Source organism: Trichinella spiralis (assembly GCF_000181795.1).
Source record: "Trichinella spiralis strain ISS 195 chromosome Unknown Scfld9, whole genome shotgun sequence".
In the NCBI taxonomy this organism is placed as follows: Eukaryota; Metazoa; Nematoda; class Enoplea; order Trichinellida; family Trichinellidae; genus Trichinella; species Trichinella spiralis.
Window position 1 is genome coordinate 5,057,187 of NW_003526948.1, and position 14,819 is coordinate 5,072,005.

General features: G+C 33.7%; 4 protein-coding genes across 4 annotated transcripts; 2 read left to right on the forward strand and 2 right to left on the reverse strand.

Annotated features, from left to right (window-relative positions):
* Positions 1 to 2,039: 2,039 nt before the first annotated feature.
* On the reverse strand, positions 2,040 to 3,615 carry Tsp_11160 (hypothetical protein). Its single transcript, XM_003372065.1, has 10 exons — positions 3,508 to 3,615; positions 3,353 to 3,470; positions 3,172 to 3,225; positions 3,000 to 3,119; positions 2,807 to 2,883; positions 2,670 to 2,753; positions 2,558 to 2,612; positions 2,397 to 2,522; positions 2,270 to 2,333; positions 2,040 to 2,208 (listed from the first exon to the last, which is right to left on the reverse strand). The coding sequence occupies exons 1-10, from the start codon at positions 3,613 to 3,615 to the stop codon at positions 2,040 to 2,042; spliced, it is 975 nt and encodes a 324-aa protein (XP_003372113.1).
* Positions 3,616 to 7,407: 3,792 nt separating this feature from the next.
* Tsp_11159 (putative glycosyl transferase, group 1 family) lies at positions 7,408 to 9,484 on the forward strand. Its single transcript, XM_003372066.1, has 5 exons — positions 7,408 to 7,567; positions 7,617 to 7,874; positions 8,154 to 8,354; positions 8,454 to 8,872; positions 9,350 to 9,484. Exons 1-5 carry the CDS (start codon positions 7,408 to 7,410, stop codon positions 9,482 to 9,484), a joined length of 1,173 nt encoding a protein of 390 aa, XP_003372114.1.
* An 818-nt stretch (positions 9,485 to 10,302) lies between these two features.
* Tsp_11158 (hypothetical protein) lies at positions 10,303 to 11,496 on the forward strand. The gene is made up of 2 exons (XM_003372067.1): positions 10,303 to 10,615; positions 11,117 to 11,496. The coding sequence occupies exons 1-2, from the start codon at positions 10,303 to 10,305 to the stop codon at positions 11,494 to 11,496; spliced, it is 693 nt and encodes a 230-aa protein (XP_003372115.1).
* Positions 11,497 to 12,005: 509 nt separating this feature from the next.
* Tsp_11157 (synaptotagmin-12) lies at positions 12,006 to 13,699 on the reverse strand. The gene is made up of 5 exons (XM_003372068.1): positions 13,417 to 13,699; positions 13,199 to 13,337; positions 13,017 to 13,140; positions 12,350 to 12,682; positions 12,006 to 12,185 (listed from the first exon to the last, which is right to left on the reverse strand). Exons 1-5 carry the CDS (start codon positions 13,697 to 13,699, stop codon positions 12,006 to 12,008), a joined length of 1,059 nt encoding a protein of 352 aa, XP_003372116.1.
* Positions 13,700 to 14,819: the final 1,120 nt, after the last annotated feature.

Below are 14,819 nucleotides of genomic sequence, written 5' to 3' on the forward strand. Positions count from 1 at the left end.
GCGTCGGACGTAGAAATGTAATAATTTGCTATTTCGTGAATTTCTCTTTTCTCAGAATGTCAGCTAATCGTGTTTCAGTAGACATCCCACTTCCAAATTTCATCTTTCACAATCTGACGACAAAATATTTCACCACCGCCATGTAAGCTGCTTCATAATGATTCGTTATTAATCAACTTCTAAAAAACAAAAAAGGAAATACAAATTATTATATGTAAGAAGAATACAATTATAAATTTATACAATAAAACAACAACAAATATGCACAAAACAACAACTACACAAGTTCAACGTCCTCTCACATACTACTCTCGGTCTTGTGACGTCATCACACCTGTATTTCCTACCGTAATATGATAGTCAAGTAAACAATATTGTTGTTTTTAGTACTTGAAATGAGAATTATGAAACTAAAAATAAATAAAAATTAAGTTAAAATTTAAAATAAAATAATTTTTAATTATTTTAACAAATAAAGAGAATTTTATTATTATTTGTGTATTTTCGTGTTGTTTAGATTTGCTGCGTTTTTATATGTTCTCCAACTTTCACAAGTTGCATTTTTTGGCCTTTTTCTGCTCTCTTTGAGAAACGTTTCATCAATTTGAGACATTATTTTTCATTTATTATGCATTTTTTGAGCATAAACCTCAAAATTATCTTGATAGTTGCGTTGTAGTTATTCTGAGGTGTGGTTTTCCAGTTGTATTCGATAAAAAAAATAAGCAATACTGATTGTCATAGGCGTATCTTTTTCTCATTCACTGGTGCCCAATTCTCTGATTTTGTACGTTGCTCAGAAAAATTGTTGTGAATGTGAACTGATTAATATATGCAGAGACTTTACTTGTAATGACCACACAATACCAAGCTAATGTATAACGCACAGGAGATTGTACACAGAGACAACGCACACACAGAGAGGCAACGCACACTGAGAGAACACCGGAACAAACCTACGCGCGCTCACTGGTGACGTGGGAACTACTGTACCTACTGTAATATGTTCCTGCGCGTTCTTTTTGATAGCATGAGATCGCAGTACATTGCAAAAATAGATGAAAATTCAATATACATTAAATGAGCTTAAAATAATTTTCTGCTACGTCCCAGACGTATGATGCAACATTTCCATAACTGTTATAGCTTCCAATTTGGAAACACTATTGTAACATAAATAATTCAAATTACACAAGATTAAATGTTCTGTTGCTTTTTGCATATCTCTGTTTCTATCTGATTCAGAAGTCTGGACAAAAGTTGCTGAATGTTGCAAAGCCATAATACCAGTTTCATTTTAGTTTTTCAGATTTCTGCATATTCAAGAAAACACTGTCCACTTCTCTGAAACTGCATTATTACTGACTAGAAATTCACTGGGCACGCGTTTTAATACTTGTTCAGTAAATTATAATTTATAAGCGCTATTCCCAGTTGCAAACTAAATTTCAAAGTCTGAATATATGCACTTTCATGCTTCTTTGAATAATTCTGCAAAATGTGAGACTTCGCAGACTGCACAAAAATGAAATAAAACAAATATATAAAGATGCAGTTGTATTTATTCAAGTCCTATTATGCGCATCTAATGACTTTCTCTGCAGACCGAAAAACAGAGTGCAGTCCATCCAAACTTTGAAGTTGTTAAATCTTTAGCATTATCAAATAACAAAATAACCAATAATACAAAATGAATGCATAGATAATGCCTAAATTTTGTCAGAAATCTTATTTATTACATTTGCAGATGAACACAATTTTGGGTAAGATATTTCCAAATATACAGCAGGAAATGCACACTCACCTAAGTATTATAAATGATAACGAAAGTTATTTCCAGCACTATTACCTTTCAATTATTTATAATGGTACATTCCATTAATAAAAATTTAATTGAAAATCACTTCTCATGTCAGATATAGAAAAAATCAAATTTGGTATGCTCATGTAAATATGCTCTTGTATTTCAAAAGTTTATTCCTCAAATGCACATTTAATACCATGCCAAATCATATCATGATTCAGATATAACTTTACTCTTAAGCATTTAGCATGGGCAGAAGAGGAAAATAGACTTTCTCAAAATATTCACAATACTCAAGCAAATTGGGAAACTTCTTTAGAATGTCACCAATAGCAACGTTAGGCAATGATGTCGTCAGCAAAGTATATAAATGGCCAAAAATAAGGGCATCAATTTCTGTTGGACTAAAAATTTTTACAGAATTAAATAAAAAATTTTTCCTTCCATAGATAAACTATTAATTACTTATTCCCACCAAAATATTGATTCGTACCAAGTTTCGTCGACAAACACTCGCAAGCATACTCCACTTCATCAAAAACCTATACAACAAATATTCAGTGCCAAAGAATTTGAAAAATAAAGGCATCACCTCTTCTGGAGACTTTTCCAACCATCTGTGGCATTTCAGAAGTTCTAGAACCTCTTTCCTTTTTTCGTAGGGAAGCGTCATTTTCGCAGGCCAGGAGTAGGCCGCCGAATATCGCACCAAAGTCACCTTCAATCAGAAATTATTATCCAAAATACAATTACCGGAATTCCAATATACCTGCTGAAATACTTCTTCCATAACCCAACAAATGTATAACTAGAAATTTTAAATGAAAATAAATCAAATTGTGTTTAAATCAATCGCTAAATTTACTTCTGCTTTACGAAGAATACCATGTACCAAGCTATGGAGAAAAAGATAATCCACATTTTTCAAATTGTGAAATGACACAATATCCTAATAAAAAAATATTAATTACAAAGTATTTACAGAAAACAGCAATAACTTACTTTTCGCACTAGACATAATAAAATTTCATCAAAACCAGACAAAAGTAAGTTGTCTACATGCATCACTGGAATATACCCTAAAATTATAATAAAATAATTCGCCGTATTCATACCAATATCAAACTTAAAATTGCATAGCAAAACAATACAGTTCACTACAGGGCAAAGTATTCCATTAGAACAGTGGATTTACCATTCATAGACAAGTCCTCTGCATTTCGAATCGACTCAAATTTACACTTCAAATTACATATCAGCAATAAAGCTTTAACAGCTAAGCAGTCCGAATGTTCGTATAATAACACTCGCTCTCCTAAATACAAATATAATTAATTTGCTGACTTTTGAGAGATACCTTTCTTTACGTCCAAATGGTTCAAATAATCGCGCATTTTCATCCCATTGCTCGTCAATTCTTTCTGCAAAAATACTTTATATATTTCAATCCAACCTCATCACCACATATATACGATCGGTTGATAAAGAACGACGCACTCAGAATCCCAACAAACCAGCAACAAAAAAAACATTTTGAAACAATCTTACCGGCTACATCCACAAACAATTCCGGGCGAACAGCATCAACCGCACAAGGAACATCACCATCTTGGGGAACATTTTCACGCGACATGACTTTGCTGAATTTGCCTTGATATCTTAGTATCTGAAAAGTGAAAATTTCAAGGTCTGCAATGTCTTACTGCAAAATTGACGACGGCGATTGAACAATAAAATACTGCGCAATTTAATACAACATAACGTGAAAAAGTATCATTTATCGTCAAAATCGTTGGTACAAAAACTGACATTAAAATTTCCAATGCAATTACCATACATTTATTTGGACCAATTGCAATTCCACAAAAAAACTATTACTTACTACAGTAATATTGAAATTTAGGTGCCGCAAATTATTGCCACGTTTAGATATTTTATAAGGTTTTCTGGTTCGCAATTTTCAAAACTGAAATTTAATTTCTAACTAAAAGTGCACTATTTTGTTGTCAATTTTTCGAAACATTCTTTTCTTGTATTTCTTGTACTTAATTACAGCTGGGAAAATACGCAATCCTACAGTAAGATTGAAATTAGAATTACCTCATGAAGCAAGATTCACGGAATTCATGAATAATTTTTTGCTCCGTCTCTACACAGGATTATAATCTTTTTATAAATTAATAAATAACCAAGAAAATCTGTAAAATACGTTCACATTACAAAGGAGAAATTGAACATTTTGATATTTTCATACGTGATGCTAATTTCTTAGGTTGTCTTGGCAACATGCAGAAGTTAATCATCTAAACAACAATAATAAATAAAATAAAGCAAAATGAATAATACATATATACATATCACAAGTTGACATTCTAGTTCAGCGTGCAAGTTTATAACTTTCATTTCGAAACGAAGACTGATGCATTTGTGCGGGATAGGTTGTTCAGAATTTACAATCATCTCGCAATATGAATTCAGTTTAAGTATTGCTAGCCAGCATGTCAAAAAACTACCATCGAACATACGTTACAAAATGATACATCTTTTGGAAGCTAACTGCTGTAAGCAGATGAAAAAAGAAACATTATGCAATTTTTATTCTCTTCTCAATTTTCAATAACAGTAACAACAACAGGAATGCTTGATGCCTGTTGTAAGATAACATAATAACACTGCGTATCAAAGTATCAACTGAAAAATAATACATATTTTTCATCCTGAATAGCGTGTTACAATTAAGAACCTCTCACGACGTTCACACACGTAAATTAACATGCTGACCTTTAAGATCGCATGAATTTAAGACCTTTGAGATCACATAACATGAAGATCACACTTCTTTCTCAAAATGAGTTGCCGTAGTAAAGGCGCAGCCATCCCGTCCGCTATGCATTCCGTTACATTACTGGGAAAGATAACATTGCCAAGAACTGCTTACAGTTGACTTGTTCCACTTCACCGAACATGCTCATCGGCGGAAAAGCTTTCTCGAAGATCGCTTTCGTATTTGAAGAACGTACTGACAAAAGAAGCTTCCATAGACATGCTTTTATATCGCTTATATGCAAAAAAATTAGTATTCATATTTGTTTTTTTTAACTATCTTTGCATCTCTGGTGTATGATACTTATCTTTTCTTCAAGAAAAGCTTCCGCTACCCTTCTTGGAAAACAGTGTAAAGCTGGGTAGATTTCGGTGGACGGCATCGTTCCATGACGAACGCTAGTCACAAGTGGGAGAATTCTTGCCAAATTTACAGCATTAGGTTCCAGACATGCTGACTGATAAATACAGAAATCATGTAAATTCAAACGACTATTGTTACTTCGTTGTACAAATGTTTCTTATTCCACGGGAATCATCTTCATGCAATTCTCTTCACACATTTTTTCCATCATAAAGCTCATTTTCTACAGCTAAAATTTCCAACTACGGGTGCCACAGCTACTATTTTCAACCAAACCAAAAATGAAGAGTTTCAGTACTCTCCAAGGGAACACCCATTTATTTTCTCAGTTCGGCCTCCATTATTACGGCTCCTTGGTCAACTGCTATAAGGGTGTATCTGCGTACGTATCGACTGCATAGTAGAAGTCACACAGTCTTTTACACTTGCTAAGCAATAGACATTTTCAACCTCTTTTGACAGCCAACAGCTTGATTTTCAATTTGCACCAAAGAGGATAAGCATTGTGCCTACGATTACTGGATTCTGATTGCAATGAGAGCTGTTCCACCCTCTGCTATGTTTTCTATTGCCATTCAAGCCTTCGCGCATTTCGTGCGTGCACTCTTCCTTTTCCACCTGCCTCCGGGAAACGACACTGATAAGCGTACTTGTGCTTTCGTACAGTATTGTGTCATACTCTTCTGCCATCACAAACAATATGGTGTATTTCGATTTTCAACTTTTCCGCACACCGCATGATGAAGCAAGTATGACGCCCACGCACTTCTTGAGTCTTAATTTTCCACCAACTTTTCAATCTGCGACAGTGGAAAACATGTCCATCCAGAAGATGAAGTGTATGAATTCAAGCTAAAATATCTGTTCGGCTCGCATATTCTCCAAAAATGATTTAAAATGTAGAATTCCAAAATATGGCGGTTATAAACTGCTCACTTCACATTCTCAAATACCAACTACGCATAGGCATTTCACCAGAGCGTCGGACCGTCGAAATGTAATAATTGCTATTTCGTGAAATTTCTCTTTTCTTCAGAATGTCAGCTAATCGTGTTTCAGTAGACATCCCACTTCCAAATTTCATCTTTCACAATCTGACGACAAAATATTTCACCACCGCCATGTAAGCTGCTTCATAATGATTCGTTATTAATCAACTTCTAAAAAACAAAAAAGGAAATACAAATTATTATATGTAAGAAGAATACAATTATAAATTTATACAATAAAACAACAACAAATATGCACAAAACAACAACTACACAAGTTCAACGTCCTCTCACATACTACTCTCGGTCTTGTGACGTCATCACACCTGTATTTCCTACCGTAATATGATAGTCAAGTAAACAATATTGTTGTTTTTAGTACTTGAAATGAGAATTATGAAACTAAAAATAAATAAAAATTAAGTTAAAATTTAAAATAAAATAATTTTTAATTATTTTAACAAATAAAGAGAATTTTATTATTATTTGTGTATTTTCGTGTTGTTTAGATTTGCTGCGTTTTTATATGTTCTCCAACTTTCACAAGTTGCATTTTTTGGCCTTTTTCTGCTCTCTTTGAGAAACGTTTCATCAATTTGAGACATTATTTTTCATTTATTTTGCATTTTTTAAGCAGAAACCGCAAAATTATCTTGATAGTTGCGTTGTAGTTATTCTGAGGTGTGATTTTCCAGTTGTATTCGATAAAAAAATAAGCAATACTGATTGTCATGGGCGTATTATTTTCTCATTCACTGGTGCCCAATTCTCTGATTTTTTACGTTGCTCAGGCATCTGTATTTACAATATTCTACTGAATATTTTGCTGTTTTCAATTTGGAGAATTTTTGTTGCTCAGAAAAATTGTTGTGAATGTGAACTGATTAATATATGCAGAGTCTTTACTTGTAATGACAACACAATACCAAGCTAATGTATAACGCTCACGAGATTACACACAGAGAGGCAATGCACACTGAGAGAACATCGGAACAAACTTACACAAACAATTGATTTATTGTTGATTAGAATTTATCGATATAGAAGTTGGCCATTTTTTAGAAAAGAATTTTGGGGTTTTGTTGCAACGTTTAAACTTTTGTAATGGAAAAAATTATGCTGACGTCAGTTTCCGCAATAGATTTTAATTATTTTGACCTTGCAAATTCATGTGCCAGTTTTGTGTAGAAGTGTGATACTGGTTGCTTTCTGAAGGGGATGCTTTCTGCGCGTCCTTCGTTGAATATTTGATGTTAAAGACGACGTTTTGAAAATGGAATGCAATAATGCTTGGAGAAAGTGGTTTGCCATAGTTCAGTGACATTCTTTTCGTGTCAAAGATCCTTTGAGTTGTTTTGCGTCTCTCCAATTCAGCACTTGCAAGACGTGCTATTTGTCAGAAGTTGATCGTAGAAAGCTTTGCAATTATGAAAATTTTGGCTGCGCATCCTGATTTTGCATACGGTGGTGGAGATTTTCATTTCTATGATCTGATCTGCGCTATGAAGGAAGAGGGTCATGAGATTTATTTGACAACAATGTGCTGCGACAAATATTGGATGGGATTTATGAAACCTGTAATAGAAGGTATCCACTTTTCGAATTATAATTGCTTGCTAGTCGAAATTCTGTTCAGATTGTCTAATTGTGGAGAGTTGTTGCATTCCTGGAGATTGGTTTCACCCGATGATTTACACTGCTTTGAAAGCTTTCATGAAATGGGGACGGCAGTTTGATATGCTGTTGCTTGACAATTGCGCTTCTTCGGCTCCAATTTTCAAACTACTGTTTAATGCTCCAATATTTTTTCTATTCTTTTTTCCGAGATCATTAATTGTGAAGAGTGATAATTTTTTTCAAAATCTCTACTCATTGGAATTATCTTGGATTGAAGGTTGGTGTTTCAGCTTTTGCGACATGCTGCCTATTATCAGTCGATTTTCAAGTACGTTTCTTTTGCTACTTTTGGATTAACTGTCATACACATTATGCTTTATAGTATATTAATATTTATATAATTTTTCAATTTAAAATACTTCTTATAACTTTATTTTATAATGCTTCGAGTATTTGAATTTTGTGAATATGTTGTGATTTCTCGAAAACAATTTTATATTGCAATCAATAAGTTTTAAGTTCTAAAAATTTTGAAATACAATTGCTCTGCTTTTAGCTCGCACATTGCATCAGCGACATAATGATATATCGCTGCGACGTTGCCCTTTATTCCATCCTTGCTTGCCGTCAATTACTATTCAGTCTTTGGATAAAGTTTCAGATGACCAAGTTTCGTACACGATTAGCGGGGCTTTCTTTTTATCGTTAAATAGAATTTCGCCGGAAAAGAACCATGAATTGGCTGTTGAAGCATTTCGTAAGTTATTTTCCATTAAAAATATACCCACCTTACATAATTACCAAAATGGATATCAGAGATATTCGATATTTTTAAATAAGTGAATAAATGTTTTAGATTGCTTGAAATTGCTAGTTCCTGAATCAGTGTGGAATTCGGTTCAGTTGATTATTGTCGGCAATTATGTGGAACGATTCGTGCAGTGTCGTGAATATATGGGGAAATTAAAGTGCTTAATTCATAAGTTGGAATTGAATGAAAAAGTGAAAATCATATCAAATGCTGACGAAGTGCAGAAGAAATATTTTCTTCAAAATTGCACCGCACTGCTGTACACACCGCCTGAAGAGCATTTCGGTTTGGGAGTTTTGGAAGGTATGTACTTCAGCAAGCCTGTAATTGCTTCAACCAAAGGTGGTCCAGTGGAAATTATAACAAATGGCAAAGACGGTCTGTTGATGAAAGCAGATGCACAAACGTTTGCAAAAGGGATGGCTAAAGTTCTGCTCGACGACAGGCAATTGGATGAATTAAAAGTAAACGCTTTTAAAACTGTGCAAAAAAAATTCATGCTTGATTCGTTTAAATGGAAATTGAAGCAAGTTATGCAATTCTTTATGTAGCATTTGAAAACTGTGCATTCGGCATATAATAATAGATTACAAAATTTCATTCTCAAAATAACTTGTTCAATTAAAATAATGTCGACAAAAGTCTTACCATATTTCCTTATTCTGTATTTATTTTTGTAATACATACAATTTTATAACTTATAAAATAAAATATTATTTGTTCCTTTTAATAATTAATTTGTGGTACTGTATGTTTACTTTTGTATATACTGTATGTACTGTAGATTATGTGCGTGCACTTAATGTGTAACAGCAACATGCTAAACTTAATTAATAAGCTTTGCTGAAGTTGAAAGTTGTGCAAGCAACGTAATTTTCATCTGCAAAATTATTAATAAAATTTTTCATAGAGAAAATTCCATTATTATTATTATGTATTAGATTGTTCGAAAAGATGCAAAACGTACAGCAAATTTAATTTTAAAAAATACACAAAACAGCTTAATATTTTGTACAATTAATCATTTACCACAATATAATATTGTACATCTTGGACGATTGTTCATTGTATGCTAAGAAATGCAAATAAATAATGTGAATGAAATTTTTTTAATTTCCAGACAGTGAAGTGCAATTTTCTACATTCTCATTTAGTAAAAAGAAAGTAATTCAAGTATTTCTGCCAAAACTGTTGTTATCTGGTTCACTTGTTAGCAGAACACTAAATACAAACCTGCAATGTAACTGCATAAATATTTATGCCAATCTTGTGCTATTGTCCGTGATATACAGAAAGATGTGACAATAAATGTGAATGCAATAAATGTTTACCGTTTTCATACAAATGGTGAGCGTCAAATTGATTTGAAAATAACTCTAGCGTCACTTCAAATCGATCCCACCAGTTAAGTAGAGCTTGTTTTAATTTTATAATAGAAAAGTATTTAAAAAAATGAAATTTCCCTCATCAATCCTGACTTAAAACATAAACAACTTTTTTCTTGCTATTAAATTATTGATTCCTATCGCATATTTGAATGAAATATAGTGGAAATTTCCCGGCATTTTGTTGGCAAAATTGCTAGTTTGTTCAGAATTGTAGATGAATTTTTGTTGTTCTCGTTCTTCTGTATACATTATGCAAACAATTTTAGAAGAAGAAAATAAATTTAATCGTATCGTCTGCTCCTATTGTTCAATTTCAATTAGAAAAACAAAGCGCTGGAATTGAAAATTCAACACAATCGGTGAAAATGATAATCTACTTGAATTTTCATTTGAAAAAAAAATATATATTCTCCAGCATAAAAAGTGCAAGAAAAGTGGATTTACAATAATGGCATGGATTTTTACCTGAAATAATTTGCTTCCACAATTTCAGACATGTATTGAAAATGGATGGACGGCATGAAGTTGTTCTGAACAACGCCCATTTCTTGAAATTGAAGATGCAAGCCAGTTGTGTTGATGAGAAGAAGTCTTCAAATTCTGCTGGATTACTTCATTTGGATTTGGGTTTTCTGAAGGAAAAAATGATCCGACTGATCGAAAATCATAAATCCGATGTCCAGTGGAAAAACGTAAAGCCGTGTTTAGCAATTCCGGCGGAAAATGAACCCTATCGCATCAGTCAACGATTTGAAAGCTTCGCTCAAATGGAACGCTTTTCCGAAGCACTTCTTGGATTCCCTGCAAATATGAGTTTGGGTAAGCAACAACAAAGATGATTCATGATAATTTTTCTTTTGTTTACCCGCTTCTTCATTGTTTTCCACGCCAAGTATTTTGCAACATGGAATCCAACAACAACAACAGCAGCATCGGTTTGCGTTGAGCTCGTAGCATGCATTCAAAATTTTTGTTTGGATAAATAATCAGTTTTTTATACGTTTTCCATTTTTTAAAGATTTAATTTCATGTAACAATACTTAATATCGAGCAATTAATTGACACATACCTTGTTGAACTGGTCGGTGCTGGTGTAGATATTTTCAAAATGGACTACGAAATGTCATCTTCTGTCGATTAAAAGAAGCCACGTTTGCTAGGAAAATCAAATTAAAGCGTGTTTGTTGTTTTCCAAATCTGAAAGTGTTAATTTGCATGCTATGTCTTCAAAGATGTAATTCATCTGTTGCCCGTTGAATGAAAAATTGTACAGAATTTAGAGCTGCACGAGTGAATATACCTTGTTTTGGATATTTTCAGAATTTGACAATGAAGAAGAAAAAATAGAAGCACATTTCAAAGAGCTGCAGCTGTATTTGTTGGAATTGGAAAAGCAAGAAATTGTACGCAAACAGTCCGAATTGCTGTTTTTGCTCGAAGATATGTGGTTGCGCAATAAAATAACAGAAGTTATCGATAAACAGCTGAATTTGATGGAAATAAAAGAAAAATGCCGAACCAAAGTGGAAGAAGAAACGGTCGACAATGATGCTGATGACCACTTTGATACGTCATTTTGTGCGAGCAAAAGAAACCAACTAGCCGAAGTGCTACTGCGCCTATCCAAAGAGCACGATCGAATTATGGAAGATCACGGTAAATGGCACTTTTATCCGTTCTCAGTTTATGCTTCAAATTAAAATTTAGTACTCTTTTTTTTAAAAAAATGCAATACTTATCCGATATATCTATGTAACACAACCATTCTTTCGTGTGGTACATTTTAAGAGATTGAAAAAAGAAGAGAATTGGAAGAAAATATAGAATTTCAGATTGAAATTGAAAAATTCAACTGCAACTGCATCTTTGAAAAAATTCAACACCATCAAATCAACTGTTGTGGCACTGCTCCATCGACGCCGATCAATCATTTCACCAGTATGTTGCACAAGACTAAAACAAATTTGAACAAACTCTGCTGCTGGTGCAAATCAGAACTGACCAAACTTGCATCTATTTGTTTCCTAAAAAGCGGTAAGTTGTAGAAAAAAAATTGTATGTAAAAAGTTGCTCGTATGAAAGAAAAAAAAAGAACGACAATTTCAACAAGTGAAGCGTTTAATTGAATTGAATTAAACCGAATTGTTTCTGCTTTTAGATAATTTAAATTAAAGCCATTGTTCAGTGGTAGAAGCTTGGAAATAGTGCTTCAGCGTTGTTTCATCATCAGCCGGTGCCACATGGTGCAGGGACTTTTCGAATTGTCGATCATCCTCTGCCAATGTCCGAGCTCTTTTCCACTTCGTCTTGCACCAACTGTGACGTGTCCAATTGTGGAAAATTCTGTCATACTGTGCGCTTCGCGAACGCTTGCTCTGAGGTAAGCTTTCTTAAAATAAAAACCGAAACACCAGTTCATGCACATCCGCGATCCGAACATGCAAACAAAATCTGTCGATGCTTTGTGAGCAATTGAGAAAATTTACATATTTTGATTATTTTTTTTTCTACTTTAAAAATTTCGAAATAAAATCAGCGCCAGCGCATGCTTACGTTCAACTGAATTTGTCCAACGGTGAATATGATGGATTCGTTGAATTCAGCCCCGCCGTCGACAATTTTTTGAATCGAAGTCTTTTTGCGAAGAACTTTTGGTCCAGAAACAAGATAGACACGTATTAATATTGCTGGAATGGAAACAAAAATCCCCACTGCAATTGTGAATGATGGAAAAAATCGTTTACCGTTTGGAATTCGACCTTCCGAATTGTGGACATTTCGAACTTTCAAAAGGATAACTGTCAAACGTTGAACTGTCGGCGAGTAGGACAACGCGAATTGCAATTCTCCACACGAATATTGCTGTCCGGCATCGTTGTCGACGTTCTGAAAATTTCCATCCCCGGATACGGTATTCAAAATCGAACTTGAAAATCAAAACCAATACCTCCGAGTGGGGCAACAAGGACAGCCAGTGTGCTTTGGATACTTGCAGATTTAGATCTTTCAGTCGGACTTTGGTTTCTCCAACGAAATGCACCACCGGCTGTTGATCGCCGGCGCCCAATCGAGCATACATCTGGCAAAGCAAAGCGACACGTCGCAAATCTTTCTCAAGAACGCATTGTCGGAAAAGTTGGTGGATATAGATGACAGATGCAACAGAAAAAGGCTAAACAATCCCCTTTGCATAACTGTATATATGCGCGCGTGTGTGTACCTTTGTTTTGAACAACGGCTTCGGGTAAGGCAGTAAAAAGATGACCAAGAAGATGCTGCAGTTTGGTGGAACGTTTCGGATGTCAAAGGCTTGAATTATATTCACAGAAAGAACATTGGTGATTCTAAATTGAACAGCAACGAATGAAGTAAACAAATTTGCTTGTGCCAAATATTAGTCACCTATCATAAGCTGGTCGTATTTCTATGATGCCACATTCTTGTTCTGCTGAATTCAAATCTGCTGTGGATGAAATGGAAAATAAACTGTCACTCGAAGTTGCTCGTTTGAAATTGGTAGTATCGATGCTTGTCGTACATTCTGTAAAAGTTTAAAATAACAGATGTTTTCAACTTTCTTTTTTTTATTTAAATTATGCATATTTTTCAAGTTCGCTTACCAGGAGAACTTTGTGTGGAGTGAGAATCATAAAACGAACACGTCATCAATAATGATGATAAATTGCTCAGCGATTCTGATTCGACTTTGTTGTCAGCAACTGACCACGAGTTGGCTCTTGATTCTCGTAGTTTTGGCATATTTTCAAAATCAGCATCGACATTTGTACTACAATGTTGGGCAGCAGTTTCTTCGGCGTTGAAGGAACTTCTGCGTCTGTTTATTTTTGGTATAATTAAATTCAGCTTATTTTCCATAACTTGAGCAAACGCATCTGGCTGCATGCTATTCACAGCTTTCACTCTATCTACCTATCAAGTATATAGTCGTATAAATAATTTGAACAATAATATGCATTATTGTGGCTGAATTGCGTTCTCAATACTTAAAAAATACGGTTAAACAAAATGATCACACACCTACTTTCTCCGTTTAAGAACAATTAACATTATTCTTCTTCCTCAAGTGATTTTTTCAATTCCTTACAATCAAATTTAAGAATATGAAAATTTTTGTTTTATTTCATTTCACTTCGATTCTTCAACTGATTAATACACTTTGTCTTGTATGAATAGATGCCTAATAATTATATTATTATTGCTTTTTTCTCTACCACGTCACTAGCAATTTTGTCTTTTTTATCGTTTCGAAAAATTCCAGCAGTAAATTGACAGAAAAAAAATTTTCAATAACTGTTTATAAAGTCACACTGTTCATTGTTTTAAAATAAAAGAACCAACTTCCATTGTGCAGCTGAATTATTGAACAATCCAAAAACAGCGATGGTGCCAATCGAATTGCAAAACCTCACTCCACTGCTTGAAGCCCATTTGTACCGAATTAATCATTGCATTGTAACGTGTTCAGAACTTTGAAAAGGTCAAATAAATGCATTTTATAATTAAAATTAAATAAAATCCTTACAAAAAACATACTAACAAAATTGATCATCAAAAAGGAAGCACAACCCATCTGCTCATTTATTGAATTCATCAAAAAAATTCCCAATGCAAAAGAAAAATTGTATCTATTCTAACACATTTGATACTTGTGCACAAGTGCAAGTTTCAGAAAAACGGCAGAATTTAGCGCATTATACAGTACACCAATATGTGCTTCATATTGAAATGAAAAATTCATCTGCGTATTCAAATTTTATCACTGATCGCAACATTACGCAAATTTTCACTATCAGTATCAACTGCTGTGCAAATGTTTCAGTGAAACAAATACGTTGAATAAAATATACTTTAAAAAAGGATCAAACAAACCGTTGTATATTAGTAAAGTCATTTTTAGTTTTTTTCAAATCAAAATATCATCCATTGCAATATGCTTTCATATATATATTTGTGTGTAGGTCCTTCAAATTAAGTAGTTCGTATTATTATTGCGCTGTTGAAT

Excerpts from the sequence above, each read along its gene's own strand:
- Tsp_11160 (XM_003372065.1), bottom strand. The coding sequence starts at position 3,615 with ATGTCAGTTTTTGTACCAACGATTTTGACGATAAATGATACTTTTTCA. Across the intron at positions 3,120-3,171 it reads ATTATTTGAACCATTTGGAC|GAGAGCGAGTGTTATTATAC; the intron begins GTAAAGAAAGGT and ends ATTTGTATTTAG. Across the intron at positions 2,209-2,269 it reads CAATATTTTGGTGGGAATAA|TCCAACAGAAATTGATGCCC; the intron begins GTAATTAATAGT and ends AAAAATTTTTAG.
- Tsp_11158 (XM_003372067.1), top strand. The coding sequence starts at position 10,303 with ATGGATGGACGGCATGAAGTTGTTCTGAACAACGCCCATTTCTTGAAA. Across the intron at positions 10,616-11,116 it reads CCCTGCAAATATGAGTTTGG|AATTTGACAATGAAGAAGAA; the intron begins GTAAGCAACAAC and ends GGATATTTTCAG.
- Tsp_11159 (XM_003372066.1), top strand. The coding sequence starts at position 7,408 with ATGAAAATTTTGGCTGCGCATCCTGATTTTGCATACGGTGGTGGAGAT. Across the intron at positions 7,568-7,616 it reads TATGAAACCTGTAATAGAAG|ATTGTCTAATTGTGGAGAGT; the intron begins GTATCCACTTTT and ends AATTCTGTTCAG. Across the intron at positions 7,875-8,153 it reads GGAATTATCTTGGATTGAAG|CTCGCACATTGCATCAGCGA; the intron begins GTTGGTGTTTCA and ends CTCTGCTTTTAG.
- Tsp_11157 (XM_003372068.1), bottom strand. The coding sequence starts at position 13,699 with ATGCAGCCAGATGCGTTTGCTCAAGTTATGGAAAATAAGCTGAATTTA. Across the intron at positions 13,141-13,198 it reads ATACGACCAGCTTATGATAG|AATCACCAATGTTCTTTCTG; the intron begins GTGACTAATATT and ends TGTTCAATTTAG. Across the intron at positions 12,186-12,349 it reads TTGGACAAATTCAGTTGAAC|AAAGCTTACCTCAGAGCAAG; the intron begins GTAAGCATGCGC and ends TTTTATTTTAAG.